Consider the following 14,745-nt stretch of genomic DNA (forward strand, 5'->3'; position numbering starts at 1 on the left):
ATCCAACAAGCGCTCCAGTGGCCCCAGGGCCGCCTCTGCCCAATGTCTCCACCTGATGGCCACCCTCGCCTGGCTGGTGGCAACCACGTCTTCGTCCATGGCCTCTTTGGTGGCTGCCACAACCTGGGCATCGTGTATAACCCCTTCTGAGGTGTCCTCAGCCCTGTCCAGGGCCACCATCAGCTGCTGGGCTGTGGCCACCAGGTTGTCCCCAGCTGTCCCCATGCAGGTGTCCTTGTCCTACTGGTCTCTGGCCCAGGTGATGGCCACAGCGGGGGCTGCGTGCATGCAGGTACCATGGAGCCCAACGGCCTCCTGAACCAGCCATTCCCAGCTCTCTTTGAGCTTGGCCATCAACTCCTGCCAGGCCTTGGCCGTGGCTCTCACATTGGCCCAGCTGGCCCCCGGGGTGGCCCTGAGGGTGGCCAGGGCCTGGCCCAGGGAGGGGACACCAGGGTGGCCCAGGGAGGGGACATCGCCGTGGTCCAGGGTCTCACAAAGGCTCTGGGTGAATCTCTCCAGGGCGAGGGCAGGAACATTGGGGACACACGCCACTGCACGCCCCTGTGTGGACTGGTCACAGTGGCCACCATCTAACCCAGGGTGGCCACCGAGGTGACCTGCCACTCCAGCAGGGACAGGAAGGGCTGGGGAGGGGACAGAGGAGGTGTCAGGGACCTGGTGGCACTTGTGGCCTGCTGCAGTGGCCCTTGTGCCCTCCCGGGTTCCCTTTGTCCCTTCCCTGGAGGCCTCTGTTGTCCTCTCTCTCCCTTTGTCACCCTCTCATCCCCTCTGCCACCACCTGCCATCCCCTGCTGTCCCCTCTGCCACCCCTCTGCCACCCTTGGTTCCCTCCACCCCTCTGTCACCTCTGCCCTTCCTGCCACACCCTCCTGTACCCTCTGTCACTCCCATATCCCCCCATGCCAGGATTGTTGCACCTCGCAGGGATCCATGGCCACTGGGGACACTCCAGGGACACTCTGGGGACACTCCAGGTGACAAACACACCTGGGTGACAGCTGGGGACACAGAGGAATGTGGTGCGGCTGAATACGGGAAAGAGGAAGTGGTGACGTCACTGACCCCCCGACTGTGGGGCCATGGCAGGGTCCCCAATGTCCCCCCGATGTCCCAAACGGAACTCTGATGTCCCCTCAGGGTCCCCACATGGCCCTGGTGTTGCCCCGATGTTCCCCACAATGCCCAAGTGTCCCGCAATGTCCAGATGGGGACACCAGGGACACACTGGGGTCCTGTTGAGCACCTTGGGGACATCCCTGTGTCCTTCCCTTCGGGACATTGGGGCCACCATGACTTCCCCTGTCCCATTTTGGGTCACCACGATGTCCCCGATGTCCCCACAGTGTCCCCAACAGGACCCTGGTGTGTCCCCAGTGCCCCCCACAGGACATTGGGGGACACATGGACCTTGTTGGGAACCCTGAGGGGACACTGGGGCCATGTGGAGACCATATGTGGACATCAGGGGTCCTGTTGGGGATATCAGGGGGCCATTGGGGACCCTGCCCTGTCCCCACGGGAAGGGCGGGATGGTGACGTCAACTCTTCCTACTTCCCCTATCTGGCCGTGGCAAGTTCCTGCTCATCCCCAACTGCCACTCGGGCGTGTTTGTCACCTGGAGTGTCCCCAAGGCATCCCTGGAGCATCCCCAGTGGCCATGGAGCAACTCGAGGTGCGACAATCCCAGAGTGTTGGTGGGGGGAGGGGACAGTGGGGACACGGGGGTGACAGAGGGGACACAGGGAGTGGTGAAAGGGGGCAGTGGTGGATGGAGGGGACATGGGGCAGCAGGAGGGGACAGGGGGTCACAAAGGGGACAGGAGGGCATAGAAGAAAGGAGGAGGGAGACAGAGGCGTGGAGGGCGGGACAACAGGATGTGGCAGGGGGTGGCAGAGGGGAAGAGGGGGTGAGAAAGGGACAGAGAGGACAGCAGAGTCCTCCAGGGAAGGGACATAAGGGACCCCTCAGTAGCAGGGTGCTACCCTAGGAGGCTGTAAGTGCCACAAGGTCCCTGACACCTCTTCTGTCCCCTCCACAGCTGTCCCCAGCCCTGCTGCAGCCACAGGTCACCGTGGTGGCCATCCTGGGCGAGCTGCTGGCCACCCTGCCCAGTCGAGCTGAGATGATGCTCCTGTCTGCAGTGAACCTGTACAGGGACCTGGTGAAATTCACCAGAGAACTTCGGACCACGCTCTACAGCATTGATGACACCTGGTGGCACTACATTGTCACCTCCAATGATGATGACCCTCCCACCTCCCTGAGCCAGGCCCTGGCCACCTACAAGAGCACCCCAGGGACCACCCAGAAGCATGTGACAATGGCGGCCAGCCACTGGGAGCAGCCAGTGTCTGTGCTTGAGAATGGCTGGGCCCGGCTGGCCAGCGCAGCCACCGAGCTCCACAACACCTGCAGGGAGGTGGTCAATGAGGCAGCCGCTGAGGCAGCCGCCTCCACTGCCCGGGCCAGGGAGCTGCAGGACAAGGCTGCCCGTTATGGGACAGCTCAGGAAAATATGGTGGAGTGGGGTCTGGCGCTGGGTGGGGAGGAGGGGGCCGAGGTGGTGGCCAGGTATGAAGCCCAGGTGAGGAGAGATGCCAGTATGGCTGCCAGTGAGGCAACCAGAGCCACCATGGAGAGACAGTGGGTTGAGGTGGCCCTGGGGCTGCTGGAGCGCTTGATGGCCGCGTGTGCTGAAGCCACCGCATTCCCCCGGGAGCTACAGCGCCTGCGCAAGGACATCGAGGCCACCCTGAAGGGGACAAATGAGGCATCCCCCAACATCCCCGAGGACTTGATGGCCAAGGTGGCCCTGGCCGAGCAGCTGTTGGAGACCAACGCCCGCCTGGCCACCCGTCACCTGGTGGGGACACTTCCAAACACCATCAAGTTCTATTTTGACGGGGATCCTGCCAGCCCCAGTGGCTGTGAGGTGGCCGAGTGGTGCCAAAGAGCCATCGAGGACATTGTAAGACTCCGTCGATCTGCAGAGCATCCCCAAGGTGTCCCTAAGGTTTCCCCAGACAGCATGGAGCTCCAAGAGGTGAGACAGCCAAGGAAGAGGGGGACAGAGGGGACAGAGAGGGAGGAGGGGGAAATGGGGGGTGGGAGACAGGGTAGGAGGAGATGGGGGGACATGGGCGGGGAAGGGACACACGGGCTGGCGGGGGTGGCAGAGGGGACAGCATTGGGGACTGCGGGTGGGAGCGGCTATGATGGGGGGGGCAGGGGATGGTAGAGGGAACAAGAGGCTGACAAAGGGATGGAGGGGACAAAGGGGATCCCTTGGGGGCATGGGGCCACCCCAGGAGGCTGTAAGTGTTCTGAGGTCCTTGACACCTCCCCTGTCCCCTCCACAGCTGTCCCCAGTGCTGCTGCAGCCACAGGTCACCGTGGTAGCCATCCTGGGCGAGCTGCTGGCCACCCTGCCCAGTCGGGACAAGATGAAGCTCATGTCCCCAAGGCGTCTGTACTGGGACCTGGTGGCCTTCACCGAGGATCTCCGGGCCACCCTGTACCGCATTGATGACACCTGGTGGCACCGCAATGTCACCTCTGATGATGATGAACCTCCCACCTCCCTGAGCCAGGCCCTGGCCACCTACGAGAGCACCTCATGGACCACCCAGAAGCGTGTGACAATGGCGGCCAGAAAGTGGCAGGGGTTGGTGTCAGTGCTTGTGGACAGGTGGGCCCGGCTGGCCAGAAAGGCCACCAATCTCCACTACACCTGCAGGAAAGTGGTCACAGAGGCGGCTGACATGGTGGTCAATGCCACCACCCAGGCCAGGGAGCTGCAGGACGAGGCTGCCCATGATGGGACAGCTCAGGAAAACATGGTGGAGCTGGGTCAGGGCCTGGACGGGGAGGAGGGGGCCGAGGTGGTGGCCGTGCATGAAGCCCAGGTGAGGAGAGATGCCAGAGTGGCTGCCAGTGAGGAAACAAGGGTCACCAAGGTGAGACAGTGGCTGGAGGTGGCCCTGGGGCTGCTGGAGCGCTTGGTGGTCGCGTGTGAGGACGCCACCACCTTCCCCCGGGAGCTGCAGTGGCGGCTCAGGGACACCCAGGCCACCCTGAAGGGGACAAATGAGGCGTCCCCCAATGTCCCCGAGGACTTGGTGGCCAAGGTGGTGGTGGCCGAGTGGCTGTGGGAGGCCAACGCCCGCCTGGTCAAGGATCGCCTGGTGGGAACACTTCCAGACAACATCAAGTTTTATATCGACGGTGGAACTGCCAGCCCCAGTGCCTGCGAGGTGGTCGAGCGGTGCCAAAGAGCCATTGAGGATATTGCAAGGCTTGTTAGATCGCTGCATTGTCCCCAGAGCGTCCCCAAAGTGTCCCCAGGGAGCATGGAGCTCCAAGAGGTGGGACAAGAGTGGGGGGGGGGGGCAGGAAGAGAGGGGGACAGAGGGGACATTGGGGGGCAGGGGGCAGTGGGGGATAGGGGGGACACAGGGGGGTGGCAGAGGGGACAGTGGGGACAGTGGGGGGTGGCAGGGGATACGAGTGTGGTGGCAGGGGGTGGCAGTGGGGACAGCAGAGGGGCGGGGAGTGGCAGAAGGGAAAGCAGGGGGGCAGTGGGGTTGCAGAGGGAAGAAGAGGCTGACAAAGGAACAGATGGGAAAAGGGGGCCCCGCGGGGGCAGAGGGGCATCCCCAAAAGGCCCTAAGTGCCTCCAGGTCCCTGACATCTCCCCTGTCCCCTCCACAGCTGTCCCCAGCCCTGCTGCAGTCACAGGACACTGTGGTGGCCATCCTGGGTGAGCTGCTGGCCACCATGCCCAGGCGGGACAAGATGAACCTTGTGTCCACAGTGAGACTCTACTGGGACCTGGTGGACTTCACACAGAACCTTCGGGTCACCCTGTACCGCACTGATGACACCTGGTGGCACCGCAAGGTCACCTCTGATGATGATGATCCTCTCAGCTCCCTGAGCCAGGCCCTGGCCACTTACAAGAGCACCCCATGCACCACCTGGGACCATGGGACAATGGAGGCCATCATGTGGCAGGGGTCAGTGGCCACACTCGTGGATAGCTGGGCTGAGCTGGCCCGGAAAGCCAACAAGCTCCACAACACCTGCAGGGAGGTGGTCAATGAGGCAGCCACCAAGGCGGCAAACACCGTCTTCTGGGCAGGGGCCGAGCAGGACATGGCTGCCCGTTATGGGACAGCTCAGGAAAACACGGTGGAGCTGGGTCCGGACCTGGGCAGGGAGGAGGAGGAGGGGGACGATGTGGTGGCCAGGCATGAAGCCCAGGTGAGGAGAGATGCCAGCGAGGCTGCCAGCGAGGCAACAAGGGCCACCATGGTGAGACAATGGGCAGAGGCGGCCCTGGGGCTGCTGGAACGCTTGGTGGCCGCGTGTGACGAAGCCGCCACATTCCCCCGGGAGCTGCAGCGCCTGCTCAGGGACACCAAGGCTGTCGTGAAGGGGACAAATGAGGCATTCCCCAATGTCCCCGAGGACTTGGTGGCCAAGGTGGCTGAGGCCAAGCGGCTGTGGGAGGCCAACGCCCGCCTGACAAAGGATCGCCTGCTGGGGGCAGTTCCAGACACCATCAAGTTCTTGTTCACTGGTGCTCCCGACAGCCCCAGTGGAGTGGCTGAGCAGTGCCAAAGAGCCATTGAGGACATCCCAAGGCTCCTTCAACCCCTGAAGCATCCCCAAGGTGTCCCCAAGGTGTCACCAGAGAGCATGGAGCCCCAAGAGGTGTGATGTAGGGGGTGGGGGGGAAGATGGGGACAGAGGCGACACTGGTGGGAGAGGGAAGGGGAGGTGAAGGGGGGACACGGGGGGTGGCAGGAGGGGACAGGGGGTCGAAAAGACAACAGGAGGGAGTGGCAGGAAGTGAGGAGGTGACAGAGGGGTAGAGGGCAAGGGGGGGAGGGGGCAGTGGGGGATGGGGTGACACGAGGTGGAGGGGACGGGGGTTGGAGAGGGTGGGAGAGGGGACAGTGGTGGGTGGCAGGGGGATGGCAGAGGTGATAGCAGTGGGGGCAGGGTGGGTGGCAGAGAGGACAGCAATGGGAGAATGGGGGTGGCAGAGGGGACAGTAGAGGGGCAGGGATCTGGACAGGCTATGAAGGAAAGAGCAGGGCGTGGCAGAGGGAACAAGATGTTGACAAGGGGATGGAGGGGACAAAAAGATCCTTCTGGGGCAGGGGGCCACCCCAGGAAGCCGTAAGTGCCACCAGTTTCCTAATGCCACCCCTGTCCCCTCCCCAGCTGTCCCCGGTCCTGCTGCAACCTCAGATCAACGTGGTGGCCATCCTGGGTGAGCTGCTGGCCACTGTGCCCACGCTGGACGAGGAGATGGTGCTCATGCCCCCAAGATGCCTGTACCGGGGCCTGGAGGACTTCACCACGGAACTCTGGGATGCCATGATGTACACTGAGAGCATCTGGCGGCGCCACAAAATAAGCCTGCATTATGATGACCCTCTCACCTCCCTGAGCTGGGCCCTGGCCGCCTACAAGAGCACCCCATGGACCACCTGGGACCATGTGACAATGGCGGTTAGCAAGTGGCACAGGTTGGTGGCCAAGCTCGTGGACAGCTGGGCCAAGCGGGCCAGGATGGCCACCAAGCTCCGCAACACCTGGAGGGAGGTGGCCTCTGAGGCGGCCAACATGGTGACCACCTTCACCATCCTCGCCAGGGAGCTGCAGGACAAGGCTGCCTGTCATGGGACAGCTCAGGAAAAGATGGTGAAGCCGGGTGTGGGTCTGGGCAAGGGGGACGGGGTCAAAGTGGTGGCTGGGCATGAAGCCCGGGTGCGGAGAGATGCCTGCGTGGCTGCCAGCCAGGCAACCAGAGCAACCTGGAGAAGACAGCATGTGGAGGCGGCCCTGGGGCTGTTGGAGCGATTGGTGGTCGCGTGTGATGAAGCCATTGCTTTTCCCCGGGAGCTGCAGCGCAGGGTTGGGGACATCGAGGCCGCCCTGAAGGGGACAAATGAGGCATCCCCTGATGTCCCTGAGGACTTGGTGGCCAAGGTGGCCGTGGTCGAGCAGCTGTGGGAGGCCAATGCCCGCCTGGCCCACGACCACCTTTGGGAGACACTTGAGGATATCACTAACTTCTCTCTCGAAGGTCATCCCGACTGCCCCAGTGGCTGTGGGGTGGCCGAGCGGTGCCAAAGAGCCATCGAGGACATCCCAAGGCTCCTTCGACTCCTGAAGCCTCCCCAGAGGGTCCCCAAGGTGTCCTCAGTGAGCATGGAGCCCCCAGAGGAGTGACGAGGGGAGAGGGGGGGATGGAGAGAGGGGGACAGAGGGGACACTGGGGCGGAGGAGGCCTGGGGGAAGGGGCAATGGGGGGTGGAGGGGACACTGGGGGTGGCAGGAGGGAAGAGGGAGTAGCCAAGGGAACAGGAGGGAGTGGAAGGAAGGGGGGAGGGGGCATGGGGGGGAGGGGAAATGAGGGAGAGAGGAGACAAGGGGGCTGGTGAAGGGTGGCAGATGGGACAGCAGTACGGGCAGGGGGGTGGCAGAGGGGACAGCAGTAGTACAGGAGGGACTACAAGGGGAGGGCATGGAGTGGCAGAGAGAACAAGAGGCTGACAAAGGGATGGAGGGGACAAAGGGGACCCCTCGGGGGCAGGGGGGCACACCAGGAGGTCGTAAGTGCTTCGAGGTCCCTGACACCTCCTCTGTCCCCTCCACAGCTGTCCCCAGCCCTGCTGTCGCCACAGGTAACCGTGGTGGCCATCCTGAGCAAGCTGCTGGCCACTGTGCCGAGGCGGGACGAGAAGGTGCTGCTGTTCATGTCCCCAGGATGCCTATACTGGGACCTGGAGAACTTCACCAATGAGCTCTGGTTCACCCTGCACTGCATTGATGACACCTGGTGGCACGGCAATATCACCTCCAATAATGATGACCCTCCCACCTCTCTGAGCCAGGTCCTGGCTGCCTACAAGAGCACCCCATGGACCACCCGGAACTGTGTGACAGTGGCAGCCAGGGAGTGGCAGGGATTGGTGGCTGTGCTTGTGGACAGGTGGGCCAAGCTGGCCAGGAAGGCCGCCAGTCTCCGCAACACCTGCAGAGAGATGGCCACCAAGGCGGCTGACAGGGCAGCCTCCACCACCGCCTGGGCCAGGGAGCTGCAGGACGAGGCTGCCCGTTATGGAAGAGCTCAGGAAAACATGGTGGAGCTGGGTCCAGCCCTGGGTGGTGAGGAAGGGGCCGAGGTGGTGTCTGGGTATGAAGCCTGGATGAGGAGAGATGCCAGGGAGGCTGCCAGTGAGGCAACCAGGGCCACCAAGGTGAGACAGTGGGTTGAGGAGGCCCTGGGGCTGCTGCAGCGCTTGGTGGCCGCGTGTGCTGAAGCCACCGCGTTCCCCCGGGAGCTGCAGCGCCTGCTGGGGGACATCGAGGCTGCCCTGAAGGGGACAAATGAGGCATCCCCTGATGTCCCCGAGGACTTGGTGGCCAAGGTGGCCGAGGCTGAGTGGCTGTGGGAGGCCAATGTCCGCCTGGCCAAGGGTCACCTGCTGGCAACACTTCCAGACATCATTGACTTGTATTTCGGTTTTGGTCCCTCTGGCCCCCGTTGGCGCAGGGTGGCCGAGCAGTGCCAAAGAGCCATCGAGGACATCCCAAGGCTCATTCGACCCCTGCAGTGTCCCCAGAGTGTCCCCAAGGTGTCCCCAGTGAGCATGGAGCGCCAAGAGGTGGGACGGGGAGAGAGGGGGACAGAGGAGACAGTGGGGGGGGAGGGGGCAAGGGGGCATGGAGGGGACACAGAGAGGGTGGTGGGAGGGGACAGGGGATTGCGAACGGGACAGGAGGGAGTGGCAGGAAGGGGGGAGGTGACGGGGGATAGGGGACAAGGCGTAGGAGGGGACAGTGGAGGATGGGGGGTACACAAGGGTAGGGGACATGGGTCTGGCTGGGGGTGGCAGAGGGGAGCGCAGTGGGGGCAGGGGGTGGCAGAAGGGACAGGAGAGAAGCAGGGGGGCAGGATGGGCTACGAGGAGAGGGGCAGGGGGTGGCAAAAGGGACAAGAGACTGACGAAGGGATGGAGGGGAAAAAGGGGACTCTGGGAGGAGATAGGGGGCCACCCCAGGAGGCCACAAGTTCCACCAGTCCCCTGACACCTCCCCTGTCCCCTCCCCAGCTGTCCCCAGCCCTGTTGCAGCCACAGGTCACCGTGGTGGCCATCCTGGGTGAGCTGCTGGCCACCCTGCCCAGTCTGGATAAGATGATTTTGCTCCTGTCCCAATGGCGCCTGTACTGGGACCTAGTGGACTTCACTGAGAACCTCCGGGTCACCCTGTACTGCATTGATGATACCTGGTGGCACCGCAAGGTCACCTCCGATGATGATGATAACCCTCTCACCTCCCTGAGCCAGGCCCTGGCCGCCTACAAGAGCACCCCATGGACCACCTGGGACCATGTGACAATGGTGGCATGCAAGTGGCAGCGGTCTGTGGATGAGCTTGTGGACAGGTCGGCTGAGCTAGCCAGAAAGGCCACCAAGCTCCACAACACCTGCAGGGAGGTGGCCACTGAGGCGGCCAACAGAGCGGCCACTGCCACTGCCCAGGCCAGGGAGCTGCAGGCCAAGGCTGCCCGTTATGGGACAGGTCAGGAAATCATGGTGGAGCTGGGTCTGGAGCTGGGCAGGGAGGAGGGGGCCGAGGTGGTGGCCGGGCATAAAGCTCAGATGAGGAGAGATGCCAGGGTGGCTGCCAGTCAGGAAACCAGGGCCACCATGGTGAGACAGCAACTGGAGGTGGCCCTGGGGCTGCTGGAGCGCTTGGTGGCCGCGTGTGACGAAGCCACCGCCTTCCCCCGGGAGCTGCAGCGCAGGGTTGGGGACATAGTGGCTGCCCTGAAGGGGACAAATCACTGGTTCCTTGATATCCCTGAGGACTTGGTGGCCAAGGTGGCCGAGGCCGAGCGGTTGTGGGAGGCCAATGCCCGCCTGGCCAAGGATCACCTGCTGGGGACACTTCCAGACATCATCAAGTTCTATTTCGATGGTGCTCCCGCCAGCCCCAGTGCCTGTGGGGTGGCCGAGCCACGTCAAAGGACCAATGAGGACATCCCAAAGGTTGTGCAACCCCCGGAGCATCGCCAAGTTGTCCCCAAGTTGTCCCCAGTGGGAATGGAGCTCCAAGAGGTGTGACAGAGTGCGGGGAGGGGGAGGGGGAAGAGAGGGGGACAGAGGGGACACTGGGGGAGTGACGGATGGAGGGGGAGGGGAAGGGGTAATGGGGGATGGGGGGGACATGAGTGTGGTGGGAAGGGACAGGGGGTCACAAACGGCACAGGGGGAGGGAGTAGCAGGAAGGCGGGAGGTGGCAGAAGAGTGGAAGGGAAAGTGGGGAAGTGGGGGGAGAGGGCAGTGGGGGATGGGGATGACTGGGGAGGAGGGGACATGGTGGCTGGTGGGGGATGGCAGAAGGGGGCAGCAGAGGGTGGCAGGGGCTACGAATGTGGTGGCAGGGGGTGCAGAAAGGACAGCGGGGAGGGTGGCAGGGCGTGGCAGAGGGGTAACGCAAGGACAGAGGGGACAGCAGAGCCCTCCAGGAAGGGGACAAAAGGGACCCCGGGAGAGCACAGGGGTCACCCCAGGAGGCCACCCCAGGAGGCCACAAATGCCACCAGGTCCCTGACACCTCCCCTGTTCCCTCCTTAGCTGTCCCTTTCCCAGCCACTGGAGGCTCTGGTGTCTGTGGTGGCCACCTTGGGCAAGGTGGTGGCCACTGTGACCAAGCCACACTGCGGCATGAGGCACTGTGTGCCCCCAAAGTCCCTGCATGCAGCCCTGAGGAGTTTCACCTGGAGTCTCTGTAAGACCCTGGACCACCCCGGTGTCAGCTCCCTGGGCGACCCTGGTGTCACCTCCCTGGGCCAGACCCTGGCCACCCTCAGGGTCACACGGGGGGCCAGCTGGGCCGATGTGAGAGCCGCAGCCAGCGGCTGGTGGAAGTTGCTGACTGCACTCGAGAACAGCTGGGAACAGCTAAAAGAGGAGACCACCAAGCTCTGTGATGCCTGTGAGGATGCGGCCCCTGCCCGGGCCGGGGACCCACAGGATGAGGCCACCCACAGGAAGACAGCTGGGGACAGCCCGGTGGCCAAGGCCCAGCAACTGATGGTGGCCCTGGACAGCGAGGAGGTAGCCTCAACAGGGGACGTGTCCGAGGCCCGGGTGGCAGCAGCCACTGATAAGGAGGAGATGGCCATTGAGGAGGAGGAGTCTGCCAGTGAAGAGGAGGCAGCCCCCAGGAGACGACAGTGCCCAGACGTGGCCCTGGGGCTGCTGGAGCATTTGGTGGTTGCCTGTGAAAGAGCCAGGTATTTCGTCTTGGAGATGCGGCGCCGGCTCGAGGCAATTGAGGCCATCCTGAAGGGGACAAAGGAGGCATCCCCTGATGTCCCTGAGGCCTTGGTGGCCATGGTGGCCGAGGCCGAGCGGCTGTGGGATGCCAGCAGCCGCCTGGCCACTCATCATCTGGTGGGGATACTTGGGGATATCTGCAGGCTCCTCACAAAGCCCCCTGGTGGCCCTGGTGGCTCCAATGGCCCTGGGGGCTCTGGTGGCCCTGGTGGCTCTGATGGCCGCACGGTGGCTGAGAAGTGCCAAGAAGCCATCAAGGACATCCCAAGATTGCTGCAGGAACATTGATGTCATTGCTGTGACATCATTGAGGGCAGTGACATCTTTGGGGACATCACTGCCCCCTCTTGCCTCCCCACAGGGGATTTCAGACAGAATTAGGGAATTTTCCTGGAATTTTCATAGATACTGTCCCAAATGCTGATGGGACATTCCTGGGGTGACGTCACTGGGGACACTCAGGGACACGTGGGAAGGACACACAGGGACACTCAGGGACACGCAGGGGCACGCTGGAACAGTCTGGGGACACTCAGGGACACGTAGGGACACTCAGAAAAATCAGGGAGGACACTCAAGGAGGACACTCAAGGACACACTGGGACAGTCTGGGGACACTCAGGGACATGTAGGGACACTCAGAAAAATCAGGGAGGACACTCAGGGATGCCCAGAGGCACTCTGGGACACTAAGGGAAGACACTCAGGAACAGTCATGGAGGACACTCAGGGACACTCAAGCAGGACAGTCAGGGACACTTTGGGGACACACAAAACATGCAGCGACACTCTGAGGACACTTGGGGACACTCAGGAACACTCTGGGGACACTCAGGGACAAGGGACAGGGGTGACTGAGTCCCCTCAGCAGCTTCCAACTTTCCAGTGCGCCTGCAGCAGAGCGGGTCATAAATGACAATTTAATAATTGGCTTCTGCCATTCTGCATTGGCTTTGGCACATTATTGATCACAAGAATTTTGCTACTTGATATTGATATTAATTATTGACAATTCTTTGTAGCTGCTTGCTGGTACAAGATAATCCATCAGTTTATGTGTGCACTGTTTAACCGCTTAAATGCTGGAGTAACAAATTAACTATGTATATATATATATCGTAGGTCTTAACACATTAAAAATAGACCAATAGAAAATAGATAAATAATAAATGTTAAATAGATACTATGCAATATTAAAATGCTTTTGTGCAACTGACTCAGGTGTAAAACAATTCCATTGTTTCTCACACCTGCGGACCAGCCTCTCCAGGTGATAACAGTGACACAAACCTGAGAAGAATTTATGAATTGATCAGGAGGTGTGAAACAACAGGATGGAACCAGGAGAAGAAATCAAATATATTGATCCAATCTCCAGAATGTCCTGCAAACAAGTCAGAGCTTAAAACCAAACAAGAGTTCCTGCAACATCCCAACCTCTTGGGAATGTCTGAATAATGTCTAAACTCAGGAATGTGTTTGTAGACCTGCAGTGGAACCAGATCTGAAGAACAATTGGTTAAGTTAAGGGCGAGTTCTTTAGCCAACCGCCAAAATCCTTTTATATCCTTTATTAAATTTTACAGTTCCAAAAAGTGAACTTTGTTTTTCATACCCGGCTGTGATCACTGCCAGTTACCAGCCTGTAAAGAGGATAGTAAAATATATTGGCTGGGTAAAAATATTGCAAACCCAAGCCAGAAGATGTCAGGAGAGTTCCCTGTGAAAGAAAGATGAGAATGTTTTGAACAAGAAAGTGAAACCAACTTAGAGCACACATTCAAAGAGGAAGAAGTGCAATTGAAAAGACAGAAACAGAAAAAAAGAAATACGGTGTTCAATTGCAGCGGCGACTGGCCTCGAAGACAGATCCTGCTAGCTGCGGCCATCACCGCCAGCAGCACGGGGGCACTCTCCCGATCCTGGGCTTGGTCAGGAGAGCGCCTAAGGTTTCGCCTTCTGGGGACGAGGATCCGCGGTGGAGAGGAAGAGAGGCTGCTACCCACAGGGCAAAAAAGAGACGGACCACGACAGCAGTTCAATCCGGGTTTATTGGATCCCAGGGGGACTCCCAGCCGAGGACCCAGACTGGGTCGCGACCGGGGTTTTTAAAGGGGTGGTCCTCAGCGAAAGATTGGGGGTGAAGAAAGAGTGATATACAGCATGGGGTATCCAATAGGGGCTATATGGGGGCGGAACCCTGGCTCCCGAACCAATCACTCGATGTCTAAGGTGGAAGGTTCTGGATGGAAGGGTGGGGGCACCGAGTGACAGACAGGAGACCAGGGAGGGACCAAGGGTTGCAATAATGTTTGGGGGGGGGAGGAGAAAAGCTGGATTGACAGGGCGAGCAAAGGAGAAGGAGAACCTGGGCAGAACCATCATAACAAAAAGGGGTACAAGGGACAAACCAAATCAGCATAATACATTACAGGAATAACACAATACAACACTCAATGTACCGTATTACACCTAAGTAAAATGCACCACGCCCCTACCAAAACCAGCCAGCCTGGATAGACCTATAATGGGCCAATCAAGCACCTTAAACCTTCATGCAAATGAAGGATCCAAAAAGAAACCAATCCAAAGGGACAAAAAACAGGATCAAAAGGGGCTTCAGAGCCACTGAATTTGTGCCACTCCATCTGGGACATTGGGGACATCACTGCTGAAGGATATTGCTGCTGAAGCAGACCCAGCAGCGGCATTGCAGCATCCTCAACAGGAAAGCTCCCGCTCGGCCCGCAGGCCCCCTTGCTTTAGGCCTTTCTTTTTCTTATAATAAATACTGAAACCACTTTAGTACTGGGAGCCTGCTCTCATTTTTAACAGCTTGGGGACTCTGCCAGGATACAACCTTGCCCAACCAGGCCGCCTGGGACCTTGCGCTGGCATCTGGGAAAAAGGCCTGAGGCACACGTGAGGCACAGCACAGCTGGTAAGTATCACCCATCCATGGGCAGGGGTGGGCCCTGAGGGGACAGGGGGGGCAAGTGTGTGTGTGTGTGTGTGTGTTTGAGATGGGGCTAGCAGCCCAAGAGGCTCAGAGCCGTGAAATGAGTGTGGACTTTCTACTACCACGGCTCAGAGATCTCCATGAGGAGACCGGCTGGGAATGGAGGAAAGCAAAAGAGGGAAGTGAGGCACGTGAGGCCCCAATCCCCCCTTGTTCCAGCACCCAGGGACAGTAAGGACAAAGGAGTGGGGGTAGAATCATGCAAGTCAAGTGAATGGACCAGTACTGTACAACCTCCAGCTGAGGCAAGCAAATGGACTAGAGCCAACAGAAAGGATAAAGACTTGAAACTGATCCTGAGGAAAACACCAAAAGAAGCACAACACTGAACTCA

General features: G+C 60.4%; 1 protein-coding gene across 1 annotated transcript; it reads left to right on the forward strand.

Annotated features, from left to right (window-relative positions):
* The first annotated feature begins 223 nt into the window (after positions 1-223).
* LOC135291650 (uncharacterized) lies at positions 224-12,649 on the forward strand. Its single transcript, XM_064405899.1, has 8 exons — positions 224-292; positions 2,065-3,069; positions 3,386-4,390; positions 4,737-5,741; positions 6,258-7,244; positions 7,700-8,710; positions 9,158-10,168; positions 10,688-12,649. The coding sequence occupies exons 1-8, from the start codon at positions 224-226 to the stop codon at positions 11,678-11,680; spliced, it is 7,086 nt and encodes a 2,361-aa protein (XP_064261969.1). The 3' UTR covers positions 11,681-12,649.
* Positions 12,650-14,745: the final 2,096 nt, after the last annotated feature.

This window comes from Passer domesticus (genome assembly GCF_036417665.1).
Source record: "Passer domesticus isolate bPasDom1 chromosome 26 unlocalized genomic scaffold, bPasDom1.hap1 SUPER_26_unloc_1, whole genome shotgun sequence".
Taxonomy (NCBI): Eukaryota; Metazoa; Chordata; class Aves; order Passeriformes; family Passeridae; genus Passer; species Passer domesticus.